A 24236-nucleotide genomic window follows, 5' to 3' on the forward strand; every position below is an offset into this window, starting at 1 on the left:
ATGAAGCATTGACAGGACATATGGAATTGCTTCCTGCCTATCTCTAATGCCATTCAAACAAAGTGGTCCGAGGAAGATAAAAGGAAATCAAAAAATGAAAAAACAAAACCAAACAGAGGATACGACTTCGAACATAACCACAAACCATTAAAAGAGTGCACAACAAAAATTTCTTCAGCTTGCAGAGATTTCTCATCCAACAATTTTACCGAACGTTCTGTTTTTAGTTTTCATTTTTCATGGGAGAAAGAATGTAAATGAGAGAGGGAGGGAGGAAGGAGAGATTGTTTTTCCCTTCAAGTTTTGTCTCATCATTTATGCATTCACCATTCTCACCCCCTTCTTTCTTTCTTTCTCCATCCTTTCTCCTTCTCCCATGTTTTCTTTTTGAAGCTAAGAAAATCGAAACTAAAAATTAAGAATGAAATGGTTATCAAAAGACTATAAACTAATACTTGTTGTCTCCCAAGTTCATCTCATATACCCATAGACAGTTATCGTAACATGCATAAAGAACACTACACACAAAAGAGGAAAAAGAAAGGAATAAACCAAATTTATTTGGTTGTTTGCATTGAATTCTTCTTTTTAAACAGATGACTTAAGGCCAATGATACAAGTCGAAAATCAATATCACAAATATTAGGAAAGGGTGATGCAGATGAAAAGGGGGAAGGGAATAAGGAAAAAAAAAACAAAAAAAAAGAGGAATGAAGGAAAGTAGGGCAAAACATCGATGATATCATTCATGTGGAGATGAATCAAAGATCAATCCACAGCACTGACATTGCACTAGCAAATAGAATTTTGAAATAACTGAAGATGGCAGAGTACATAGTTGACGGAAAACGCAAACGCCAAATTGGTTTAGTGCTTTATAATTTCCTAACATCATACTAGCAATAACAGCATAGAGCCACAAATTGGAAAATTATCTGTGGTACTTCATGTTACAAAACATATGTGACTTTAACCGAAACGTGAAGGGCTACAAAACAGGTAAAGTCACCCACGTTTCTGAGTTCGGATTTGAAAGAAAAGTTGAAATATGAAAAAACCCCAAATTCTAATCTCAATTTGACCTAAAAATCAAAACCCTAATTTGTTCAAGTGCAGAGTTCTATGATTGAAAATTTCTCAAACCTAAAACAACAAAATCAAATAAAGCTCAGTAATATCACGATTTGCAAAACAAATTGACGAAATAAATCGAAGATTCAAAGTTTACCAGACAACTCAGAGCAGATGAGGCCGAGTAGATGCAGATGAGGGTGAGGACTACGACAATGAAGGAGCAGGGCAAGGACGACGATGAGGGAAGACGCAGAGATGAGGACGAGCAGGATGAGCGATGTTGGGGGGGTTCTTGGACGACTGAATCTCTCGTGGTTTTCTATGGCTTGTGAGTCCGCCCAAAATTAGGGATCCTCGTTAAGAACTGCTAAGGAGGCGTATAATCCGAGCGAGTCCATGCTAAGGTCATTAAACCTAATCTTGGTGCTAAGGTTATCAAACTTAGTCCCTTGTTTGGTCTACACCAGGATTAGGTTTAAACCATGAAGCATTCTAAGGCAAGAAATGTAATTGAACGCTGTTTTGGCTTGCTAAAAGGAAGGTGGGCGATACTAAGGAGTCCATATTTCTATCCGATAAGGACACAAGGTTAAATAATTACCGCTTGTAGCCTACTACACAATCTTATTAGGCAAGAGATGTTTGTAGATCCAATGGAGAATTTGCCAATAATAGAAGATGGACAAAATACAGAAGAAGGTGAATATGTTGGTAGTGTTGAAACATCTAACCAGTGGACTGCAAAGAAGACTGCCATGGCTCAAGACATGTATAATGAGTGGAGGGCAATTAGTAACCAGCAACCGAACTAGCTATATGTGTTAATGATAACATTTTATTTTAGTTTTCCTTTCTATCATGTATGTTGGATATTAGCAAAATGATTAGATTGCTCATCAGTGAATGTCATTCGTTTTATTGACTGGATGGTATGCAAATTAATTGGATATTATGCAAATTGATTCTTTGTACTGTACTTTAGTACATTCAAATATTTTTTGTTTAGGTATGGATAACGACAATAATTTGAATGCTGCTCAAGGGCCAAAAGGAAGAAGGCGTAAATGGGAAGCATTTGAGGAAGAAGCATTACTATATGTTCTTGAGGATTTTGTTGCTCGGAAGCAACAGTGTGACACAGGTGCTTTCAAACAAGGTACTTTGATTGAAATAGCAAAAATTATCAATGTTTTTTATGTCCTAATTCAAATATAAGGGCAACTCCACATATTGAGTCAAAGTTGAAGAAATGAAAAAAAACATATAGTTTGGTCCTTGACATGATAAACACAAGTGGTTTTGCAGGAAATGATGTCAAAAAGTGCATTAAAGTTGACAGTGATGACGCATGGCAAACTTATGTGCAGGTTTATATCCTATTTTATTTATACATTAGTTATATTCTTGTTGCTATAGTTGTTACGCATGCTAAATTTTAGTTTTGCTATGTTGTTATAATCTTAGAAAAATAAAGAAGCAAATGGATAGAGAAGCAAACCTTTTCCATTGTATGACAGATTTGCATATATATTTGGACAAGATCGGGCTACGGGTAATGTAGCCAAAACCCTTGCTGAAATGATGGAGGAACAAAGTCATGATCAGGTTGGTGCAAGTGATATTGAAGGTGAAAATGTTGTTTCTTCAATGAACCAACAAAGCACCCCATCTGGAATAGCCAAAGGAAGAGGAAAAGAACCATGGGAAGGTCAAGTGATGGAACCAAGGCAATTATCAGTGGACTAAAAGAATTTTATGTTGAAAGTGGGAAGAGGATGCAAATGGCAACTGAAGCTATAGTTCAAGGTACTGCAGATCATAGTGACATAGCTAACGAACGTGGAGCAATGGGTCTTTCTCCTATGGATTAAATTGATGCATTGACTCTTATTTTGGAAAAACCACAAAATGTGGGAATGTTCAGGGCAATCAATTCGGAACTCAAGAAAGTGTTAGTCCAAAGGCTTTTAAGCGACAAAGCAAGCGGATGAGTATATTATGTGGTGCCTTTTGACATGGATGTATTTTATTAATCGTACAATCTTATATTATGGCTTCTAACTTAGCTTTGCACTATGAAGTATTTTGGCTAATGTTAACTAGGATTTTGTAAATTATGGAGATCTACTTTGGAATGCTATACTATAGTTAACTGGTCTTTTGTAAATTATGGAGATCTTCTTTCTCTCCTGATTTAGTCCAAGAAGCAGTTACCCTCGGGACCATATTATTTGCTTTCCTTTTTGTACCTCTAAGCAAGTTACTTTCAGACGCTTTCAGCAACCTTGCAAATGGGTTATCAAGAAGCACAATCTTGGGCTCCTTTTTGCCAATCGGTGTAGTTTCTTTCAATTCCATAGGAAGAAACTTTCAGGACTATCTTCTTGATTTGTTTCTTGTTTTCTTGTTTAAACTTGGAAGACTTGTTTTCTGCTACTAGAATTCATGTTAAAAAGCAAAATAGTCTCCTTGTCAAACTATAAGTGATAAAATCGTTCTATACACCAAGCCCAATTTCATTTGAATTAGGATATGTATTTATCTTTTCATTTATATTAGCAGGTACTAAAAACAAAACAATGGTCCTCTTTTTTTAAGATTCATAATATACATGGCAAAAATATGCTCCAATTAACCCATATCATGATATTTGTAGCATTACTCTATTACACAATGGCAAAGGAGTTGGGCACAGGTTTTTAAGCTATTAAAATAGAACAATAATGTAGTCCTAGTCTAAGCAAACGCAAATCTGGTGAACAATATTGTTTTCATTATCCTGCTTCTTAGTCCGACATTGCACCAAACGCTTCACTAAGTTAGGCCAGCTTAATCTAGTCTAAGCCAGTCCAGCTTAGTCCATGCAGTTAGTCCAGTCCGAAACAGTCCGGTGCAACAAACGCACCCTTAAGGAGTTAGCAACAATCCCCTTACATATAATATTAGACAACCTAACACATAAAGAAATCAACTACCACTTTGGTTTTGGTAACTTACAAAAGAGTTTTGGCTCATAATGCCCATCTTTTCATTTGAAAAACTCAACAAGAAAAGAGTTTTGGCTCATCCCATTTGACGAATTGGACTAGAATAGAAGAAAACAAAATTATACGAACGAAAGTGAAAATCCAGTTAAACTACTTGTAATCTAATGTAGTTAATAGAGTGCATTTTCACTCATCATCATAAATTACGGTGTATGTTCATCATACATTTCATCATTTGTCACGCATCTTTTCATAATTCTAAAAATTTTGAAAAAAAATTAACTATGATTAAAAGAACAAAAATGCTACTCTTATCATTTAATTGTACAATTATTTGTATCATCTCTCTAATAAAAATGAGACTCACTATATTTACACTTAAATGAAAGGACACGAGGCACATTATAAGGTGTATGGTGAACATACACACTTATGGTGGTAAGCAAAAATGCTACCACAACCAATAACAAAACCACTAAACAATGAATTCAAATTCTCTTTGTATGGATCACGGGGATCTGTGAATTTTTACCGTTCATCGTACATCGTGCGGTAACAAATCATTTTAAATTTTTTATTTAAAATTGAACACCAAACAGTACCAACAAAAACTGACCTTACAATATACAATGAACAGACACAATTTACGGATCTCCAAAAGCCTCACAAAGAGGATCTGGAGAGGATCATGTTGGCTAAACAGGATTTGGATCCCATTCGGATCCAAATTGTAGAGATCCTAAAGATCCTCGCATCTTAGTCATTCATCGTGCATTTGTAGGTTAGAAATCATTTGACCTTTTTTTATTTAAAATTAAATACAAATAGTATCTAACGAAAACTGAATGCACAATATACGATAAATGATTAGGATTTGGAGATTTCTAAGATTTCCACATAGTGAATCGGGAGATGATCCTCTTCCGGCTAAACAATGGCCACTCTGCACTTTCCACGTCAACATATTGTCCACTCCACCGCACCACAGCCAAGCCCAACTCCCCACTATTGAATATTTAAGTTTTAACCGGAAAAGTTGCAAAAATTACGAACCAACCAACCCAACCCCCAATGCGCAGGTTTTTCGTTGGGCGTCGTTTGACGTTATTGGTGTCGTCGTTCCACAACCTCCTTCCAAGCACATGATACATGCGCACAAATCCAGCAATACCCCTTCGCTTCCTGCTAGTGTGCACCCTCGCTACCTTGCGTGCGCCGGTCGCGCACCCTCCTATCGTGCGCACCCCCTTCCCTCTTCCAAACCCTCCCCCCGAGACGCAGACTCCCACACTAACGCAATCCACTCGTCGCCAGATCTCGGCCTCGAGCAATCCCACCTCGGCGGCGACAGCAGCAGAAGCCATGTCCAAAGCACGCGTCTACGCCGACGTCAATGTCCTCCGCCCTAAGGAGTACTGGGACTACGAGTCCCTCACCGTCCAATGGGGGTAACCGTTTTTACCTCCCTAATTTTATTGATTTTCTCGATTTTCAATCCAATTCGGGAGCTTTCGTATACGGATTTATCAGAAAACTGTTGATTTCTGATTTGGATTTCTGTAAGCTTGTAGTGGATTTCTGTAAGCTGATTAAGATTAATATATAATTAATTGTGTATTTACTGTGCTATCTGTGGCAATGATCCCCCCCCCCCCCTTTCTTTTTCTTTTTTTCGTTTTAATACAACTTTTTGTGGGTTTTTTTTTTTTTTCCTTTGTTTCCAGTGATCAAGATGATTATGAAGTTGTTCGAAAAGTCGGAAGGGGGAAATACAGCGAGGTGTTCGAAGGTATAAATGTCAATACCAACGAGCGCTGTATAATCAAGATCCTCAAGCCTGTTAAGAAAAAGAAGGTAAAGTAATTTCCTTTTAGGATATTCGGGTTTTCGGTTCTGGTGTTTTGTTCGATTCAGTTGCCAATAACCCCATTCTGCACTTTTTAATATGCATTTGTTGTAAGTACATAATGGCGTGGTTGTGTACTATATCAAATATGTGGATCATTTGTTGTAACATTTAGCACACCATTTCATCTTCCTAGTGGTGTTTGTGCAGATTAAGAGAGAGATCAAAATTCTCCAGAACCTTTGTGGGGGCCCAAATGTCGTCAAGCTTCTTGATATTGTTCGAGATCAGCACTCGAAAACCCCAAGCCTGATTTTTGAGTTTGTGAACAGTACAGATTTCAAAGTTTTGTACCCCACACTGACTGATTATGACATACGCTACTACATATATGAGCTTCTCAAGGTAATTATTGTACTTTTAACATGGCACGGTTTGCTATATGAGAGAAGGGGAATTGAGCCTACATTTTGAGAGAAAGAGGTTTAATTTAGAAATGATAGACCATACCCTTTCCGCAAGAGATTGTTCTAACTCTGCCAGAAATTGTTTTAAACGTTTAAACGTGTTTTTTTTTAATTTCATGGTACCTTTGTGGATGGTCATTGCTTTCTCTCACGAAGGAGAGATTTTAATCTCTTTGGGGCCGTTTGGGATGACGTATTTCAAAATCAGGGAATTAGTTAATATTATGTTAGTTAAGTTGTTGGATTGGAGTCTTTGGATCATTACATAGTATTTGTATATTTTTTATGGAAAGAAGAAAGTAAAACACACAAGGATCAAATTATTAAAACACACTAGGATTCAAATGATTCATCGGATGTAGGCATATTGAGTTTTATTATTAAGTCCCGAGTCTTCCTTTCAAATCATTTTAATAATGGACCTTAAAGTGCTCTCTGGTGTGCTCTGTTCCAAGTTACTCAGGGATTTTAAATTTCAGTCCATGTGATGGTTTGCACAATGACTAGTATGTCATTTGACTCTGATATGCTCTTGGTCCGTTGTTCTGCATGCATTTTTTTTAATGGTGGTATGTTAACTCGTGGGAAAGAGTTCACACCATGCTTCAACAATTTGCAATTTAATGTCCGCTCAAGCTTAATTACTGGATCTAAGGCATTGCCATCAACTTTTCTATGTGTTACGTATAATAAGAATGCTGGGTTAACATTTTTTTCTGGACCTATATAAGTACTGGCGAAATTAAGGTCCAAGTAGTGTGTAATTTTGCCTTTCATAAGTTAATTATTTTTCACTGCAGGCGTTAGATTACTGCCATTCACAAGGAATAATGCATAGGGATGTCAAGCCTCACAATGTTATGATAGACCATGAATTGCGCAAACTTCGCTTGATAGACTGGGGTCTTGCTGAATTTTACCACCCTGGCAAGGAATACAATGTCCGCGTAGCATCCAGGTAATAATTTATGGTAAATTGGTAATATAGGACTAATGCCGATTCTTAGGAGCGGGTCGTTTAGAAAACATGCATGTTAATGAATGAATGTTGAAAAATGAATTGTTTGAGTAGAACAAATATGTCATCTAAATTAGTAATGATCAGCTTAGGTGGCTAGGATGAAAATTTTCTTAAGTAGGTTGTTTCTTGCACATTCTTTAATAATTTTAGCATTGTGACTCTGTGAGGGTTCCTTTTGAGGTTTTTTTTTTTTTTTTTTTTTTTTTCACATCCTTCAGTTTATATATTCATCTTTGTGAGATGATTGAAATGTCTTTCCTTTTTTTTTTCTAGATACTTTAAGGGCCCTGAACTTCTAGTTGACCTGCAAGATTATGACTATTCTTTGGACATGTGGAGCCTTGGCTGTATGTTTGCGGGAATGGTGAGAATTACAGTTACTGTATTCTGATAAGATTTGTTACTTGAACTCCAGAATGTGCTTGCGTTTAGAAAATCATGTCAGGTCTGTTTGCTCGTCATTACTTGTTTTTGTGTAGATATTTCGCAAGGAACCTTTCTTTTATGGTCATGACAACCATGACCAGCTGGTCAAAATTGCCAAGGTAATGCTAGTACTTGTTTAGATGGCATAACTTGTTCCGTATGCACGTTATAGCTACTGTTAGAATTCCTGAAAAGAATCAAATTAGTGGTTTATGTTGGTTTATGTTTATACACAACTAGTTGCACTACGGTGTTATGTAATCTAATGTAGTTTCACATTAGCGCTTACGAACATGCACGGACTCACACTCATACACATATGGCCTAATGATTTCATGTATACATTATATATGGTCTAATCAGTATCGTTAGGTGTAACGTCCTTTCTAATGAATTGTAGTACTTCATATGCATTTCTAGGTACTTGGGACTGATGAGCTGAATGCATATCTGAGCAAGTATCATTTAGAGCTTGATCCTCAACTTGATGCTCTGGTTGGGAGGTATGTTGAGCAAAATTCTCTTCTAAGGGATGATAATAAAATAATAGGTCGATTCTGTGAATTCTTTGTGGAAATGTCTTTAGCATGCGACTGCAATGGTTCCATCTTCCGCTTGGAAGTGTTGCAGTGTAACTTATAAAACAAAATAAAAAGGTGCAAATGCAAATGAAACCCTGCCAAGTAATAAATAATGTAAAATTAGTTTCTCTATACGTGCATTGATGCGTTGCTACACTACTGCAGGCACAGCAGGAAGCCCTGGTCTAAGTTTATTAATGCAGATAATCAACATCTAGTTTCTCCAGAGGTCACTTACTCTATTTTTTCTTGGAATTATTTACACTAAAAGCTCTTAAGTTATTCACATTATATGTCATTTAAACGTGCCAAAACGGTTTTTTATTCCTTATGTATTATACAAATGTCAACTCAAGGGTAATTGATATGCAGGCCATCGATTTTCTGGATAAACTTCTTCGGTATGATCATCAAGACAGACTAACTGCAAAAGAGGCAATGGTAAATCTACCCTGCTTTCACAATTTAGCATTTAGTTGTTTGTGGTCAGGGTGAAGGAGGGCAACACAGTTCATTCCTCATTTTCCTTTCATTTTATCGACATCTCGATAGCTTTTACCATCATTTTGTGGATGATAAAAAGTAGCTGACGGTGGTAAATCCTGCAGGGCCATCCATATTTCTCGCAAGTGAGGGCAGCAGAAAGCAGCAGGATGCGGACGTAATTGCTTGATTAGTCCGATTACATAGACTAGAGGTCCATTGCTATTTGGAATTGGGAGTGTGTTATTTATCTGAAAATCGTCACTGTGGTTTGCCATTGTCAATTGTTGTATGTTTAAAATTGATTGTATGTTTTCATGGTCATTTAAACGAGTTTTCTTTCAATATGTCTGCTTAGTTTGTATAAACCAAATTAAACCAATGCATATCCTCATTCGCCAAGCAACGCCATTGCCAACATTATGCCACTATTTTCAGCCATGCGTCTCACCTATGATCCTTTATTCTATATTCGATGGAGAAAATAACCCCGACATTTTGACCGGTTCGAATATGCACAAGGATATTTATCAATTTTCTTGTTTCGATTCATTTCTTGAAGAAAGCCGGTTTTTAACCGGAAATAACTATCCTTTTACCGATGAATTGGTCTTGCATTCGTTATCCTCCATCGCCCTTATTGCCATTATCTTGCCACGAAAAAATGACTACCATCGACGCCACCACCACTACAGCCATCGGCCAGCCACTAGTCTCGCCCTTATCTTGCCATGAATGATCACCCCTACAGTGGCTGCTCCTGTTTACCAAATAAAAACTTGATAAAACCTGGAATGCTAATCCAGCATTTCCAGTGTCCAGTGTGACAAATTAACTAGCGAAAGCAATTTAATGACAAATCAACTTTCTGAAGCCTGTATAAAATGGGAATTTTCGGTACTAGGCGGGAATTTGACTTTCAAGACAGAAAGCACAACACGATGAACACCAAGATTCCATGAAACACATCTCTTTTCAAGAGTTATACCACCAACATCCATGATCATTCAAGACCGAGTTTCGGTTCAACAAGGAGTTACATCTCTCTCTCTCCCTCACTCACCACAAACACACACACAAAAACAACTCCACAAGCAAGTATTAAATAGCTATCGTTCTAGAAGAACTCTTGGTAAATTCATTCCAGGCTTTAATATAGAGGGCCACGACATTCATAATCTGTCCCTGCGACTTCTTATCAAATGTTCTTTCATTTCTTGAGATGAGGGAAACAAGCGTAGACATCAGACTTGGGATGCTTTGCCTCAGCATGTTCCCTGCACTTCACTTCTGATGTGGTGCACATAAATGCTTGCATGCACACCTTACACTGCATTCAACATATAATCATTGTCATATTAAAGCAGATGAAGTGGAAAATGCATTAGCTCACCTGAGAAGCAATTAGATTTGATTACATCGATCGACCAACAATTAATTGTACTATATGTTAACTGTCTTGGCCCCAAAACTCAAATATATTGATCGACCAGGCCTTCATCAATACCTACCAACAATCGACATTATATAATAACATACTCTTGAGACCGCTGCATATGCAAACTGATGGCACATACTTCATTTGTTACTTAAACACAATCTTCCCACCCCAAAAGAAAAATCTCTCAGACGTAGGTTGAAACTGAAAGGCTCTCATAAATTATATGCAAAGTCATCTTGACCAATACATGATAATCACTATCACCTCAAACTTTTGACAAAGTAACTGAATTTAACTTTCTACCGGTCACACAAGGAGCCGATTTTATCACAAAGTACCCCAAAAAGAGGAAGAAAAACGAATGCACAGCATTGGCAGGCATAAATTTAACATTCCCTGATAACCCACTTTCAATTACATTCCATCTAAACAAGTAGGAACGAAAGTAGACATTCTAAACCGACCGAAAGACTTAACAAATGGTTTTCTGAATTAACTATGAATCATACCATCACCAAACCAATTAGTTGAAGTAATTACCTGGATAGACATGGCTTTCTCGTTTGTTTTAAGCTGACTTCCTGTGCAAATCAAACAATTAACCCAATTGTATTAGACCAACAACTAGATCTAACCATAATCCCCAATTGGAGCTACTAAACATAATACTTCAATTTTCTTTTTCTTCTATTTTCTCACAATGGACAATTTTCAGTGAAATTTTACACATAATCATCGCCAAATAAGCTTGCAAGCAATTAAAACCTAAATCTAAATGCAAAATTTGTATTTTTTTAATTTCTATATCAAGTGAAAAGGGTAATTTAAATCTGTGAAAAAAGGGGGAAAAAGAAGATGAAATATTTACCTTTGCCGGCAGCCTTCTGCTTCTCCAAGTTCTTCTCGCGCGCCATCTTGGCCTTCTGACCGTTGCCTCCTCCCATGGCGTGTGGTAAATCGAAAGAAAGGGTGAGGAGCTGGAAACCCTAATTTCGCAATTGAGCTCTGTGCGCTGTGCCTCTTAAGGCAGAAAGGGGGAGCAATTATTGGGTGCGAGCCGAATTAGTCAATTTCTAGCGCACCTCCCTTCTCATAGTCAACTTATATCTTTTACAAACTTTTCCATGAGTTTCTTTCCGTCACGGTGGTTGGCTAGCGAGCTATAATTGCTATGACACTAACTGCACGTGACCGGCACGATCCTTATAGAGTCCAGGCCTGTCGGCCAAATACTAGCACAGGCACAACGAGTTTATACAAATTGCTCTCTTTTGTCATATTCTTTCAAGGGATTTGTATTCAAGTAGGAGTTTAAAGGATTTCAAAAGAATTTTAAAAATTCAAGAATATTCAATTAAGATTTTAAATTTATAGAAGCATACATGTATTGACTTATATTAAAGATTTTGATGGATTTAGAGGATCTTATAGTGTATTTTAGGCTTTAGCAAATCAAACTTCTCTTCCAAAGATTTTGAAATGAATTCACTTAGAGTTTATAAAACTCTACTAGAACTCCATCAAACTTCACGAATTTATCTCTTTTAAAAAAATTCAAAATCTCAATTGTATGACTTATGTTTGGAAATTCATATTATTCTAGATAACATTGATTTACAACTTATTTTTAAATATCATTTATGTGCTTTGATTAGAGATTGTTGAATCAAAATATTAAATGATTTTCTTTTTATGTTGAAGGTTGCAGAATTTTAAAGTGTAATAATAGGGAGACCAAAATTTTAAACTAAATTTTGTAAATCAAATAATATGGTTGTTGATGATTAGATTATTATTTTAGTATTAATTAACGTGTTTATTTCTTACTGGTGACACATCATTTGAATTGTAAATTCAGTTTAATAGTTTGATCTTTCTAGCATTACCTTTTTCTTTCTTTTTTTAATTGTAATTCACATGTTTCTGTACTAGTCCTTGAGCCTGATAGTGCATTTACCATACCTTCTATGGAACATGATGTTGTCGCACTGTCAATTGATTAACGACATACTTACAAGACAAATATAGTACCCAAATGATAATTGTCACGTGTCACTTAGTTTTTTGTGTTAAAACATGTCACTTGATACAGTTTAATAATATTTTTCTTCACTTATAAGTGGGTTATTGTACATGAAGTTTGATGGACTTTGGTTGACTCTTTGTTGACCCTAGAAATTACAAGACATGTGTGATATGCATACTGAATAACCATTGAGCGAACTATGTCCTCTTGTTGATGCGGGCGTTCCAATTCCCAACCGAACTTAGTCAGGCGAATGAAATGAATGTGGTGATGCAGTTACGAAACGTGTTGATGACTTTTGTACCAAGCAACTTTGACCAAAGAAGGAACACTCTCGACCTAAGATTCTAAAATCTGAAGACAAGGGGATGCAAGTCAGTACTAGGTACAGGATCTTCTACACCAGGTTCGGCAACTTTAACTATATTAAATCAGAGTATGGTACCCAAATGATAATTGTCACGTGTCACTTAGTTTTTTTGTGTTAAAACATGTCACTTGGTACAGTTTAATAGTATTTTTCTTCACTTATAAATGGGTTATTGTACATGAAGTTTGATGGACTTTGGTTGACTCTTTGTTGACCCTAGAAATTACAAGACATGTGTGATATGCATACTGAATAACCATTGATTGAACTATGTCCTCTTGTTGATGCGGGCATTCCAATTCCCAACCAAACTCAGTCAGGCTAATGAAATGAATGTGGTGATGCAGTTACGAAACGTGTTGATGACTTTTGTACTGAGCAACTTTGACCAAAGAAGGAACACTCCCGACCTAAGATTCTAGAACCTGAAGACAAGGGGATGCAATTCAGTACTAGGTTCAGGATCTTCTACACCAGGTTCTGCAACTTTAACTATTTAGTTCATAAACCTGTATAACAATAAGGGGTGAGCTTCAATAGCTTAGTACGGACATAACATTACCATGATAAATTGACCAAACTAAATTAAGAGTCATAATATCATACATAGTTAGATATCAAATCATTATCGATAACAATGCATGAATGCAATGCATACTCTTCGTCTATACCCATTAATTTGAATAACTAAACATCCAGACCTCATATGTCCCATTCCGTACTTATACCACTTGGTCCCAAGTAACTAATTATACGAACTAACTCCCCTAACACAGCCATCCCAATCTCCCACCTCTAATCTTGTGAATACATAACATATCCATTCACTTGCTATTGTTCTTTCACCTAACACAGCCATCCCAATCTCCCACCTCCAAGTCGTCCCTCACATAAAGATCGTCTTCACCGCTGATCACCTTAGAAAATCCAATCTCTCCCTCTTAGATGTTGATAGAATTTTTTTTTTCTTTTGTCAGATATACTCACACCACTTTCATCGCCGTGTTGCCACCACCACCTTATTATGACCATCTTCTCTACACCCACCACCACCACTGTCACCGTCACTGCCACCATTGTCATTTCCATGAGCATCATTGTTACTCCTACCATAACCACCGCCTACACTACCATCACCATGATCACCACCCCTACCACCATCATCATCACCACCGCCCCCCATCTCTACTCCTCTAACACCCCAACACTACCCCGCCAAGACAATCACCATGTGACAGTTCCACCACCATTGTATAAGACTACTTTGTCATAGTCATGATCACTAGTTCAATAATGAAACTTAAAAATAATATTGCTTATTTATAAATTGGTGATTAGAAATTTCATGATAATTCACATAGTTCTAAAAAATTCTAGCATGAAACTCTCTGGAATTCTGCAAAGTTTATCATGTAACTCTTTTCTTTCTCATAAAAGTACATCATTATAAGTCTACTAAATCCGTGAAAGTCTACCACTTAAAAAAATCAACTGCATTTAAATTTTAAGACAATACACCCGTCAAGTGAGAAGAATTAGATTCAAATTTCGATACAGGTTTAGCAAACAAACCTAAAATTATTGTTCTTTGTTTAAAAAAATAAAAAGAAGCTACTTAGCACTACAATCTAATAGTATTCATTTTCACTTATAGTGAGAGGTCTTAAATTCAATTATCGCTAAAGACGAATTTGAACCATATTATTACTAGTCTATTATGAGGTTTAGGAGGTGTAGTCAATTTGGATTTCAAAGGATTTTGATGGACTTTTTATAAGTGACAGATTTTAGAGGATTTTAATAGACTTTGTAATCCTATATGGATTTGGCAGATTTACATAGATTTTCATTACGATTTTTGTGGATTTGTATGAATTTCTGTCATGGATTTCTAAGAATTTCAAAAAAAAAAAAAAAAATTAAAAATCACATGCAGAACTGTCAGATCATTTTTAATGAAATCATGCGGCTAGGACTAAACAACTCCAATACGTGTTCAGTTATGGGTCTCTTTTGTTTGACCTTCCTTCATTCCATCTAGCATATCGATCACAAGCTGCAAGCATATTCACCATGATACTTTCGTTCCCCTTCAATCCTATGCCCACCATTTTCCTAAACTTCAATGCACGCTCTGCCTTCCCACCCTTCCAATACCCACCATGCATTACAATCCAAGAAACCATATTTATCTCAGGCATTTCATCAAACAACCTACATGCAACCTTCAAATCACCAAATCCAGACATTTATGTACAATCATCTAAGAAAAAGTGGAGAAGAATTCATAGTAGGACTTTCATCTTCTTTGCTCATGAAAAGAAATCATAGGGGGAGGGTTGGATTGTTGATGACATTTTGTATTTATACTTCCCACCCTCATATCCATCAAAATCCTTCATTTACAAAAATCCTAGCAAATCTTTGGCATTTCCACTACACCTAGATTTGTATGAATTTTTTAAAATTTTAATTGACTACCCATGTATTTGGATGTATTCTTCAAATCCCCTCAAATCCTAAATTGACTACACCATGATTTTCAAATCTTTTAAAATCCTCTTTCAAACTCCTAATTACCTATACTCTGATTTTAAAGTCTATTAAAATACTATAAAATCCTAATTTGACTACACCTCCTTAGTCCACTTCCACTCCCTCACCCTCTTAATATAAAGGGTAAAGTACAAAAAATTACCTCAACTATTGGTGTCACGACACTTTCATACCTTATCTTTTAAAATTGACAATGTCATACCTCATCCCAACCCAACCCGAAGGAGGAGGAAGAAGAAGAAGAAGAAGAAGGAAAAAAAAGAAGAAGAAGAAGAGGGAAAGAAAAAAAAAAAAAAAAAAAAAAAAAAAAAAAACCAGTTTGTCCGTCCCTCCCATGGGAAGTTCATCCTCCCTCCCCCCTACCCACCCACCCTCTTCCCTCCACACCCATTCCCCACCCCCCCCCCCCCCCCCAATTTTCTCTGCGCCCAGGTTCTTAACCTTCAGAATCGGCCTGACGAAGGTTTCCCGATTCCACCTCAACGGGATATGGGTTTTTTTTTTTTTTTTTGGGTTGCAGGTAATGGGTGGTTGGGTGCAGAGGGTGGGTGTGAAGGTGGGGAGGTTAGGTACAGAGAATGGGTGTGGGGAGAAGAGGGGGTGGGGAGCGAGGAAAACAAATTGTTTTTTTTTTTTTTTTTTCTCTTCTTTTTTTTTTTTGAGTTGCAGTTGCAGAAATGGGAAAGAAGATGAAGATGGGGAGAAGAGAGAAAAAGGGGGAAGGGGACGAACTGATGTTGTGATGTTGGTTTTTTTTTTTTTTTTTAATAACTTTTATTTATTATTTTAATATTTAAAAAATATTAAATGATTTTTTTTAGTTTTTAATAATTTTTTAATAAAAAATGGATCCGGATCAAGACACATCAGTATTTAACTGAGAAATAAACGGCCAAGCTAACGGAAGGTATAACATTGACACAAATTCTAAAGATGAGGTATGACATTGTCAATTTTAAAAGATGAGATATAAAAGTGTCGTGACATCAATAATTAAGGTAATTTTTTATACTTTATCTTAATATAAATGATACCATTTGCTCAAAATAAATAAATAAAGAACGATCGTAATGAACAGAAGAGCCCGGGTAACCGAACTTCCTCTCGAAACGACGACGCGTCCAGCTTCCTCTACAGTTGTACTACTCAGTCACAGGCTCCGCTCCTTTCACAGTTAACAGGCATAAAGAGAGCCCATCTCCATTAACGAACGTTGAAGTTTCAAAAACCCCAAATTCCATAATCCATTGACAGATCTCTCAACTCCCGATCCGCACGAATGCCTCCTCCAATCTCCGAGATCCGAAGCTTCTCGCTCTGATCGATTCCAAGAAGTTCCGAATCGGAATCAATGGCGGTGGTGATTGAGAGCTCCGTTTGGGAACCGAATCCCGGCGTATACATATTCATGTTCCTGGTCTCTCTCTTCTCCATCCTCGTCTTCCCTTATGCTTCGAGCAGCGGCAGCAGCAGCAGCTCCGGCAAAGCTCCGTCGCTCTTCGACCATGGAATCTCCCCCACCGCTTCCTCTCTTCGCTTCCAGCGCAACTTCCTTCTCATCTATTCTCTCGCCTCAGGTCCGTACTCCTAACGACGTCGTATGTTATTCCCTTCCACTTCCAGATAGATCTTCTCTGTTTAAATTCAGATTTTGTTTGGTTGCCGAGAAAGTTGAACTCAACTTACATAGAAATTTATATTTTTGTACTTCCATTTTGTCATTGCTCAAACTGAAAATCGCATTTTTAATAATCTAACTTAGTAATTTAGCTATTAAATTTCAATCACTGATCGGATACTTTTGTACTTTGATGACGCCAGTTATGGAAGGAGTGTGGTCTGTATTTGGCGAGTTCGAATTAGCTTACCACGGTTTGAGCAAAGAGCAAATGATGTTTTCTCTGTGTGTTGGATTTGCAGCATCTCTCATTGTTGGTTCTTTCTTAGGCGTGCTTTCGGATTTAATGTGAGTGTCGATTTCTAGCTTAACTTGTCAGTCTTGTTTCTTGTTTTATATTCGGATGCCCAATTTTAAACCCTAATTGATTTCCCTCCGTTGTTGTTTTGTAATTTGTGTAGAGGTCCAAAGAAAGTTTGCATCCTCTTTTGCATTCTACATCTCTTTCTTGGCTTGTGGAAGAGAATTACTGATCACCCGAGCATTTTGGTGGCGAGAATTTGCTTGTCTCTCACAGCTTCTATTTTTTCAATCAGTTTTGAGACGTGGATGGTAGTTCAACACGAAGAGGTTGTTAAGAAATGTCGTCTTTCAGATTTGATTTGTGTGCAGCAATTAGTCGAGGAAATGAAATGGTTAATATATAGGCTTTGTGTTTGCAGCAAGCGCACAGGCAAGATATGTTGAGTGAGACGTTCTGGTTAATGAGTTTCTTTGATGCTGCATCTCTTATTGGAAGCCAGGTGCTTTCAAATTGGCTCATTGGTGATAATTTGGAGAAAAACATGGCTTCTCATTCTACTACAGCCGTCTTCTTGGCAATACTTGGCTTAGTCTGTCTCCTGAGAGGATGGACACAAACCCCACAAAAAGTAGCTCTTAAGGAGTATAGGGCATCTTTCTCTGCATATATTTTTGGTGGTAAGATTCCATTTTGTTTATAAACTTCCATCTACTTAATATACTCAAAAACAAAGTATACTGCTTCGATACATTCATTATGAAAATTAATCAATTATTAGATGAGATTGATTGAGACTGAGTGTATAATCATTTAAGATTTGTCAAATGCTTTCAATTTTTGCAAAACTCTATTCATGAGGACCAAACTCTTATGTGCACTGCACTTTATTTCTTTCGTTGTTTATGTTTGCCTCCATTGACACTCAGCTGTATCTACTTGCCCCTCCATTGATACTTCTTGTGTATGTTTCACCATTTAATACCGTCTTGAATAGTTAGTTACTGATGTCATCTTTCCTTTGATGGGACAAGTACTTGTAGCTGTAGAGCATTTTCACACTTTTATCTGGAAGTTTTGTTTTTATAAAGTTCCCCATTTCTCGTAACTGATTATTTTCCAGTTAGAGGTTTCATTATAAGTATTTAGCTGCTCTTCTGCATATGGTTTACATGTCATGGTGTGAACTATAGGCGTAAGCTTTAGCTATGAATTTCAGGTTTATTCTTACTGTTGCGACTTTACACGATTGCCAGATAAAAGAATATGGCTTTTGGCATGGGCACAAGCTTGTCTTCACTTCTCTACAGCAGTCTTCTGGATACTATGGGCCCCTACAATAGTGGTATGGTTATCTATAATTAAAATTAAACCATTTAATAGAAGTGAAAGTAACCATGCTTAATATCTGAAGGACTTTGAACTTTGCACTAATGAGATTCTTTTCTTTCCTCCATAAATTGAACAAACAATTCTTTCTTGGTTTCTTCCATCTGGGTTAATTTAAAAGATGTATTTGAAGTTTTGGACCTTGGATATCTCTTGAGACTTGAGAGTTTCATTTTCTTCCTATAATTTTAATAACATGATTTTAGGCTGATGGACGAGAAGTGCACCTAGGGTTGATATATCCATGTTTTCTGGGCTCAAGAATGCTCGGAAGCACAGTATTTCCGTGGCTGAATAGTGGACTGTCATCCCTTAGAACTGAGGATTGCCTAGTATATGCATTCATCATGCTGGGGCTTGTATTGTCCATAACAGCTTATGATTATCAGGTAAAGATGTTTCTGTTTTGGAATATTTGCGAAATATAATATCACTCCTGTATGATGCTTCTTGTTCAGAAGTTTAAACTTTTAAACGCTGATATGCAGGAAATTGGAGTTTTAGTGACACTGTTTTGCATATTTCATGCTGGTCTTGGTGTGGTTTTGCCTTCACTTGCCAGATTGAGGACCATGTAAATTAAACAAGTGCTCTTTCTGTCTATTAGCTGATATCTCTTCTCTCAATTTTTGTTACGTGGATTTTTATTTGATAGTTTTTGTGCTTTTACTTGTTTGTTCACAGGTATGTCCCTAATGCACTCCGTGGAGGGATGATAAGCCTTTCTCAAGCACCTGCAAATGCAGCAATTCTGCTTTTTCTGGTGCAAGTAAGTGTTTCTTTCTAGAATCACTTCGACGTAGAAAAAGAAAACATATAATTAAGCATCTCCCGCAGCCACAGTAACAGAAAGTTCATTCGACTGGTGATTTCCATCATGGAGATTATTGATTTGGCATTCATCCACTGACTTTTATTGCTACGGTGGTATTGATGCAGGGGAAATATTACCATAACATTGGTAATTCAACAATCATAGCTTTTGCTGCCCTTGGGCTATTCACAGCAGCTGGTTGCATGCATGTCTTGAAGCGATGGGGGAAGCAACCATATCACAACTGGCATAAATTGTGATGTTTTTACCTAATCATCACCGAGCTTATCGGCCGAGTTGGAGAATCCTGATCATTAATTGCTCAGTCCCTGACCAGCACAATGAGTGTGTTTAAAGAATAAAATTATGTGGCTCTGAATCTGCACTGAGGTATGCCACCATAGAAGAATATAAATATTGAAGGAAAGTGTGAAAGATTAGATTGATATGGTCTTGTATACTCCTTAGGGATCAACTGACCGACTGCAAGGCGGAAATCAATTATCGGTTCCTTGTCACTCAGTTCGATTCAAGTTGCCAAATCCATCTCACACGCTCAACTTTCAGGGCACGTCTGCTGGTTAGTCAGGAAAAGAGCAAGGGATTTACATGTTTACTAGTAGATTTTACAAGTTTATAATTGGCACTGTTGCAGTTCAGGGATTTATAAATCGACAGTACCTGAGAGCTGCAAATCTCTGCCTTCCTTATTCCGAAGATATATTTTTTCATTTTTTTTGTTATGTAGAACTGAAACAGAATGGAATTGTCAAAATTCTTTACTTTTATTGCACATGAAAATACATCTTATTTTTACCTGCCACACATCATTTATTTAATTCAGTTGCTAGATGAGATACAAGCCGTTAACACGACGGAAAACTTCTCAAGATTCCGATCTATAACACGAAAGACCCGCCCTGCCGCCGGCTGTTGTTGTGTGCTTAATGCTCAAGTGAAGATAAAATTTGAGCATTATGCAACAATATATTAGCAACTAATCCTCTTGTTCTTGATCCCTGACCCACTTTGTAGCTACCCATTTTTCCCCTTCGATTACAGGACAGCTCCCGTGTAATGCTAACTGCAGAGGCATCATGCCAATTACGAATTAGAATGGATGAGTAAACAGTAATTGTATAGGAACGTTAACTGTTACCGATTTGGTGCACAACGTATTGTATAAAGACACCGACAAAATAAACGAATAATTTCTCTCAGACAGAATGATATACAGCAGTCGGGATAAATTTCTCGAGACAAGCTAAGGAAAACGTTTTTTCTTTCCGTTGTTCATCGATGATTCTGGAAATGATGGTAATAATAGTGACAATGGGAAGCAAAGCAACACTAACCATATCAATTGTACCATTTGGAAGCAATGAATAAAACAGAAGTCCATCCCCTTTGCGTGGCTTCACTTTCAAACCAACACATTCCCGAAAATCATAGGTTCCATCCGTGTTTGAGCCATTCTGCAGATCAAATGCAGGATGATCGATAATGAACAAACCAAAAAGGCAATGAGAAGCACGGAGGTCTTGACCTTACCTCGTAAGGAAACATGGTTTCACCACCTTCTTGAACATCACTTAAATACAACAAGAATGATGCAACCTGCACAAGTTCAAATATGACTCTTTAAGAGCTTTTGGTAAATAAACAGTACAATTCTTTCAAATCTCTAGCTTGGTAACGATATTATTTGAGAAAATTCTAGAACTTGTCGTAGAACATCTTTTTGTGACTTAAGACATGAAAACCATGACATCCGTTTGGTTTCGGACTAGCTACTCCAATTTATCCAGGTAACATACACCGATATGTTTCAAAGTGACCAACTGTGCTTTCCATCCCAACTGTAGTAGTTGTGCAAATGTAGCAAATAAAACATTGAGGTTTATCTTTGCCTAGTTTTATCTGTCTGGACGTGGGAGTGCACGTGTATCGGTGATACATAACCACAAACATTATGAGTGCAAGTGTATCGGTGATACACAACCACAAACATTATGATCATAAAACCAACAAAGGCCAATTGAAAATGCATGTATTACGCTGAAGATGTACCCTTTGGCTCTTTTGAGGACCATATTGATCAGGGTGGAATGCATCATAATGAGAATTATACTTCTGCCCGATCTCATAGCGCAAGACGTTAAATGCCTGAAACATGATGATATCCTCAGCTCAGACAATTTTACAAACTGGCCTGAAATAAAAGGTTAACTAATTCAACAAAAGGATCAGCGACTTTCAGCAACACTACACCGATTTCATTTATTTATGTTTCTATTGGGTGGTGGGCACATAACAGAAACACATAGACATGTGAGGAACAGAACCAAAAATCCATAAAAATAACTAGTATGTAAATGTAAAGTCTTCTCATCTAATCTAACAGGATTATTTTGCAACAACCCTTCTTAACCCAGTTTGCGCTTGCAGAACAATTACATTACAAGTTCAAGGAATATAATTTGGCAACACAACATACGATATTTAACTTCACGCTGTCAGCTTGGACATGACTGAAAAACTTCCACAAGTATTGCTTACAACGAAACATGACAAGCCATTATGATCTTTGTATAGATATAGATAAAGAAATGACGAGGATGATAATCACAAGCTCAAAAACTATAACTAAACAGTACCTCTCCGTGTGTCCTGGGAAGCATTGTAGCCCTTGCAATCTTTTCCTCAATCACATCCAAAGTCCCGGATTTATCATCAGAAGCGGAAAGAAACACGCCTGAACTGCTTCAAAATACCGTGTAAGCATGATATGTAGCATCTATAACCGCTCATCTTTACAAAAACTACTTACATGTGAACCCGAATCACATTAAATGCTATTTTTTCTAAGCTTATATCAACAATCAACAATAAAAATGGGATGCATAACCAGTACTAAAAGTGCAAATCCGGAAAAGGGTTTGCTGATTCACCACAACAAATGTTGAAAATGTACCTTGTTCGTATATCCTTTGTGCTTTCCTCTGTCTCTCCTTCTCGCAAAGCCAAAACCGATGGTTTAAGGCGTGGTTTTGCCAAACCGATTATGCTTTCGCATTGCTCCGCAGTTGCAAAATTAGGAAAATATAATGCTCGCGGATACCAACTCAAAACCTATAAGCAGTTCATATGCCCCCATTTCTTGTCAGCTAATCAAAATTCAATCTTTGATTACAACCCTAAATTGATCAAACTGTTCATAACAATCCAATCAAAAAACATTAAAAAGCAACAGAAACCTGAAAGGGAATGGAAGTTAAAGAATCGTCACCGGTCTTGCCATAAGGCATCGAATTGTACTCTGTCTCCAACAGTCTCGCTCTCAGCCTATTACCACCACCACTCACATGCTGCCAAAAAATTCAAAAATAATCTAGTCAATTTTGAAAAATTGAAAAACCCCATTAAAGTTGTTGATCAAAATAAAAAACCCAATAGAGGAAACGGGGAAATTTTACCTGGGAGAGGAGGGAGGAGCCATAGAAGCCAGCAAGGAAGAAGAAGGAGCAGAAGATCAAAGTGGTGGGCAATCCGAGTATGCCCTTGAACTTGAACTTGGAACTCCAATTCCCTTTCCCACTTTTGGGTCTCATCGGTAATTTCACTTCCCTTCCAATGCTGCTGCTGGCGAATTGGCAATGGCGGTGGTGATTGGTGGCTTTTATCTGGTCTCTTCTGTGTTAACAGTCACTCAAATACTGACTAATTGCAGGGTCTCAGTCGTGCTTTTAGAGTAAGCAACCCGCCTTCTTTTGATTCTAATTGCACGCACGGCACCGCGGAGGTTGGTGTTGAGAAAGACTGGGATTTTGTGATTTGAATTATTCACAAAATTACTGGGGGTGGTAAATTTTTAAGAATATAACAGGAATACAGTAAAAATATAATTAGTTGGAAGCATAAAAAAAAAAAAATTAGACTAATTGTATTATTACACTTATATATTCAGCCGTGTTATCGGCATACGAAAAGTCTTTCTGGGATTTTGGAGATTTGGAAATTGGAATCCAATGGTAACTAGGAATACAGAATTGTGTCTCTTTGTGACAAAATCGGTAGGCAATGTGGCGTGGAGCATCTTCTTCTTCTTTTTGGTTATGAGGTTTCACTGTTCAGTTTTTCCACTTTCCTGTGGAGTCAAGTCTCAACGGCTCAATGTAATCACAATCATAATGTTACTACTAAAATATGGTCTGATGATATTTCTCTTTGACAAAGCTAAGCTTCTCAAATTAGGGCAATATTTAAAAGTGTTTGTTAAACTGTTAGCCTTCCCTTCCCTCCCCTCCCCTTGCATCCGCACCGTCGTCCCCCTCCCCCTCCCCCTCCTGATGGGTAGTTTTCAGCGCTCCATCCTCTTATCCCTTACCGGTGTCTCTCCCACCATTTTGTGAGCCTCCCACCAAGATATGGGCCATGCCTCCTCCCAAGGTCGTATTCCTTGATTTGGGGTTAGATCCCTGGTTGCTGGTTGGATGGATGACTTCATTATTTCGATACACATTTTGTGTATTTAGTTGTCTTAAAATTATCAAGAAAAATATCATTCATCTAAAGCAAAGATAAACATTATGCTCACAAACTTGCCAGACATAGCAAAGCTCAAGTTTGGCTCGTTTATTATATGAACTCGAACTGTGTTATCAGGACAAGGGCCAATACCCTTTAATCCTTTAATCACATGAGCTACAAGGTCTTACACCGTCCCATGAAAGCACGAGGAATGTGCACAAAACAGCGCACCCTTATGCCGTCCCATGAAAGCATTAAGAATACACACGACACTGCGTGGAAGGCTAAAGGTGTTCACGTTTCATT

The 24236-nt window shown here is 37.4% G+C and overlaps 4 protein-coding genes and 1 long non-coding RNA gene across 9 annotated transcripts; 3 read left to right on the forward strand and 2 right to left on the reverse strand.

The window, feature by feature from the left end:
• Positions 1–2026: 2026 nt before the first annotated feature.
• LOC137733920 (uncharacterized) lies at positions 2027–3301 on the forward strand. Its single transcript, XR_015956363.1, has 3 exons — positions 2027–2230; positions 2380–2441; positions 2539–3301. It is a non-coding gene; the product is annotated as an uncharacterized LOC137733920 (long non-coding RNA).
• A 1803-nt stretch (positions 3302–5104) lies between these two features.
• LOC137733639 (casein kinase II subunit alpha-2) lies at positions 5105–9232 on the forward strand. Of its 2 annotated transcripts, XM_068472779.2 has the most exons (10): positions 5105–5509; positions 5786–5915; positions 6118–6312; positions 7175–7332; positions 7669–7759; positions 7875–7940; positions 8242–8324; positions 8568–8631; positions 8775–8843; positions 9011–9232. In XM_068472779.2, exons 1-10 carry the CDS (start codon positions 5211–5213, stop codon positions 9065–9067), a joined length of 1212 nt encoding a protein of 403 aa, XP_068328880.2. In that variant the 5' UTR covers positions 5105–5210; the 3' UTR covers positions 9068–9232. The 2 variants fall into 2 exon arrangements, with proteins under 2 accessions (XP_068328880.2, XP_088542095.1); XM_088685969.1 differs by lacking the exon at positions 7875–7940 and having other exon boundaries at positions 5170–5509.
• Positions 9233–9839: 607 nt separating this feature from the next.
• On the reverse strand, positions 9840–11418 carry LOC137733648 (uncharacterized protein At2g23090). The gene is made up of 3 exons (XM_068472790.2): positions 11195–11418; positions 10867–10907; positions 9840–10215 (listed from the first exon to the last, which is right to left on the reverse strand). The coding sequence occupies exons 1-3, from the start codon at positions 11268–11270 to the stop codon at positions 10096–10098; spliced, it is 237 nt and encodes a 78-aa protein (XP_068328891.1). The 5' UTR covers positions 11271–11418; the 3' UTR covers positions 9840–10095.
• Positions 11419–16326: 4908 nt separating this feature from the next.
• On the forward strand, positions 16327–20223 carry LOC137747829 (uncharacterized). Of its 4 annotated transcripts, none has more exons than XR_015956806.1 (10): positions 16327–16855; positions 17100–17244; positions 17358–17526; positions 17619–17877; positions 18454–18542; positions 18793–18975; positions 19075–19173; positions 19271–19355; positions 19526–19790; positions 19869–20223. XR_015956806.1 is itself a non-coding variant. In XM_088685971.1 (9 exons), the coding sequence occupies exons 1-9, from the start codon at positions 16630–16632 to the stop codon at positions 19658–19660; spliced, it is 1377 nt and encodes a 458-aa protein (XP_088542097.1). In that variant the 5' UTR covers positions 16327–16629; the 3' UTR covers positions 19661–20223. The 4 variants fall into 4 exon arrangements, 1 of the variants encoding a protein (XP_088542097.1); XR_015956804.1 differs by having other exon boundaries at positions 19075–19160; XR_015956805.1 differs by having other exon boundaries at positions 19526–20223.
• LOC137747845 (putative prolyl 4-hydroxylase 9) lies at positions 20167–23198 on the reverse strand. The gene is made up of 8 exons (XM_068487991.2): positions 22877–23198; positions 22658–22768; positions 22375–22532; positions 22058–22160; positions 21471–21566; positions 20952–21017; positions 20756–20875; positions 20167–20484 (listed from the first exon to the last, which is right to left on the reverse strand). Exons 1-8 carry the CDS (start codon positions 23009–23011, stop codon positions 20398–20400), a joined length of 876 nt encoding a protein of 291 aa, XP_068344092.2. The 5' UTR covers positions 23012–23198; the 3' UTR covers positions 20167–20397.
• Between the last annotated feature and the right edge of the window lie 1038 nt (positions 23199–24236).

The sequence above is a fragment of the Pyrus communis genome, chromosome 15, assembly GCF_041283825.1.
Source record: "Pyrus communis isolate YQ-2024b chromosome 15, ASM4128382v1, whole genome shotgun sequence".
Lineage (NCBI taxonomy): Eukaryota > Viridiplantae > Streptophyta > Magnoliopsida > Rosales > Rosaceae > Pyrus > Pyrus communis.

Bases quoted from the DNA above. Each gene is read 5' to 3' on its own strand.
- LOC137733639 (XM_068472779.2), top strand. From the start codon at position 5,211: ATGCGCACAAATCCAGCAATACCCCTTCGCTTCCTGCTAGTGTGCACC. The intron at 5,916-6,117 runs GTAAAGTAATTT...GTGTTTGTGCAG, and splicing joins AGCCTGTTAAGAAAAAGAAG to ATTAAGAGAGAGATCAAAAT. The intron at 8,325-8,567 runs GTATGTTGAGCA...ACACTACTGCAG, and splicing joins CTTGATGCTCTGGTTGGGAG to GCACAGCAGGAAGCCCTGGT.
- LOC137733648 (XM_068472790.2), bottom strand. From the start codon at position 11,270: ATGGGAGGAGGCAACGGTCAGAAGGCCAAGATGGCGCGCGAGAAGAAC. The intron at 10,908-11,194 runs GTAAATATTTCA...TGATTTGCACAG, and splicing joins GCAGAAGGCTGCCGGCAAAG to GAAGTCAGCTTAAAACAAAC. The intron at 10,216-10,866 runs GTAATTACTTCA...TGTTGAATGCAG, and splicing joins AGAAAGCCATGTCTATCCAG to TGTAAGGTGTGCATGCAAGC.
- LOC137747829 (XM_088685971.1), top strand. From the start codon at position 16,630: ATGGCGGTGGTGATTGAGAGCTCCGTTTGGGAACCGAATCCCGGCGTA. The intron at 17,245-17,357 runs GTGAGTGTCGAT...TAATTTGTGTAG, and splicing joins GGCGTGCTTTCGGATTTAAT to AGGTCCAAAGAAAGTTTGCA. The intron at 19,161-19,270 runs GTAAATTAAACA...GTTTGTTCACAG, and splicing joins CTTGCCAGATTGAGGACCAT to GTATGTCCCTAATGCACTCC.
- LOC137747845 (XM_068487991.2), bottom strand. From the start codon at position 23,011: ATGAGACCCAAAAGTGGGAAAGGGAATTGGAGTTCCAAGTTCAAGTTC. The intron at 21,018-21,470 runs GTACATCTTCAG...GAACTTGTGCAG, and splicing joins GTCCTCAAAAGAGCCAAAGG to GTTGCATCATTCTTGTTGTA. The intron at 20,876-20,951 runs GTAAGGTCAAGA...TTTGATCTGCAG, and splicing joins AAACCATGTTTCCTTACGAG to AATGGCTCAAACACGGATGG.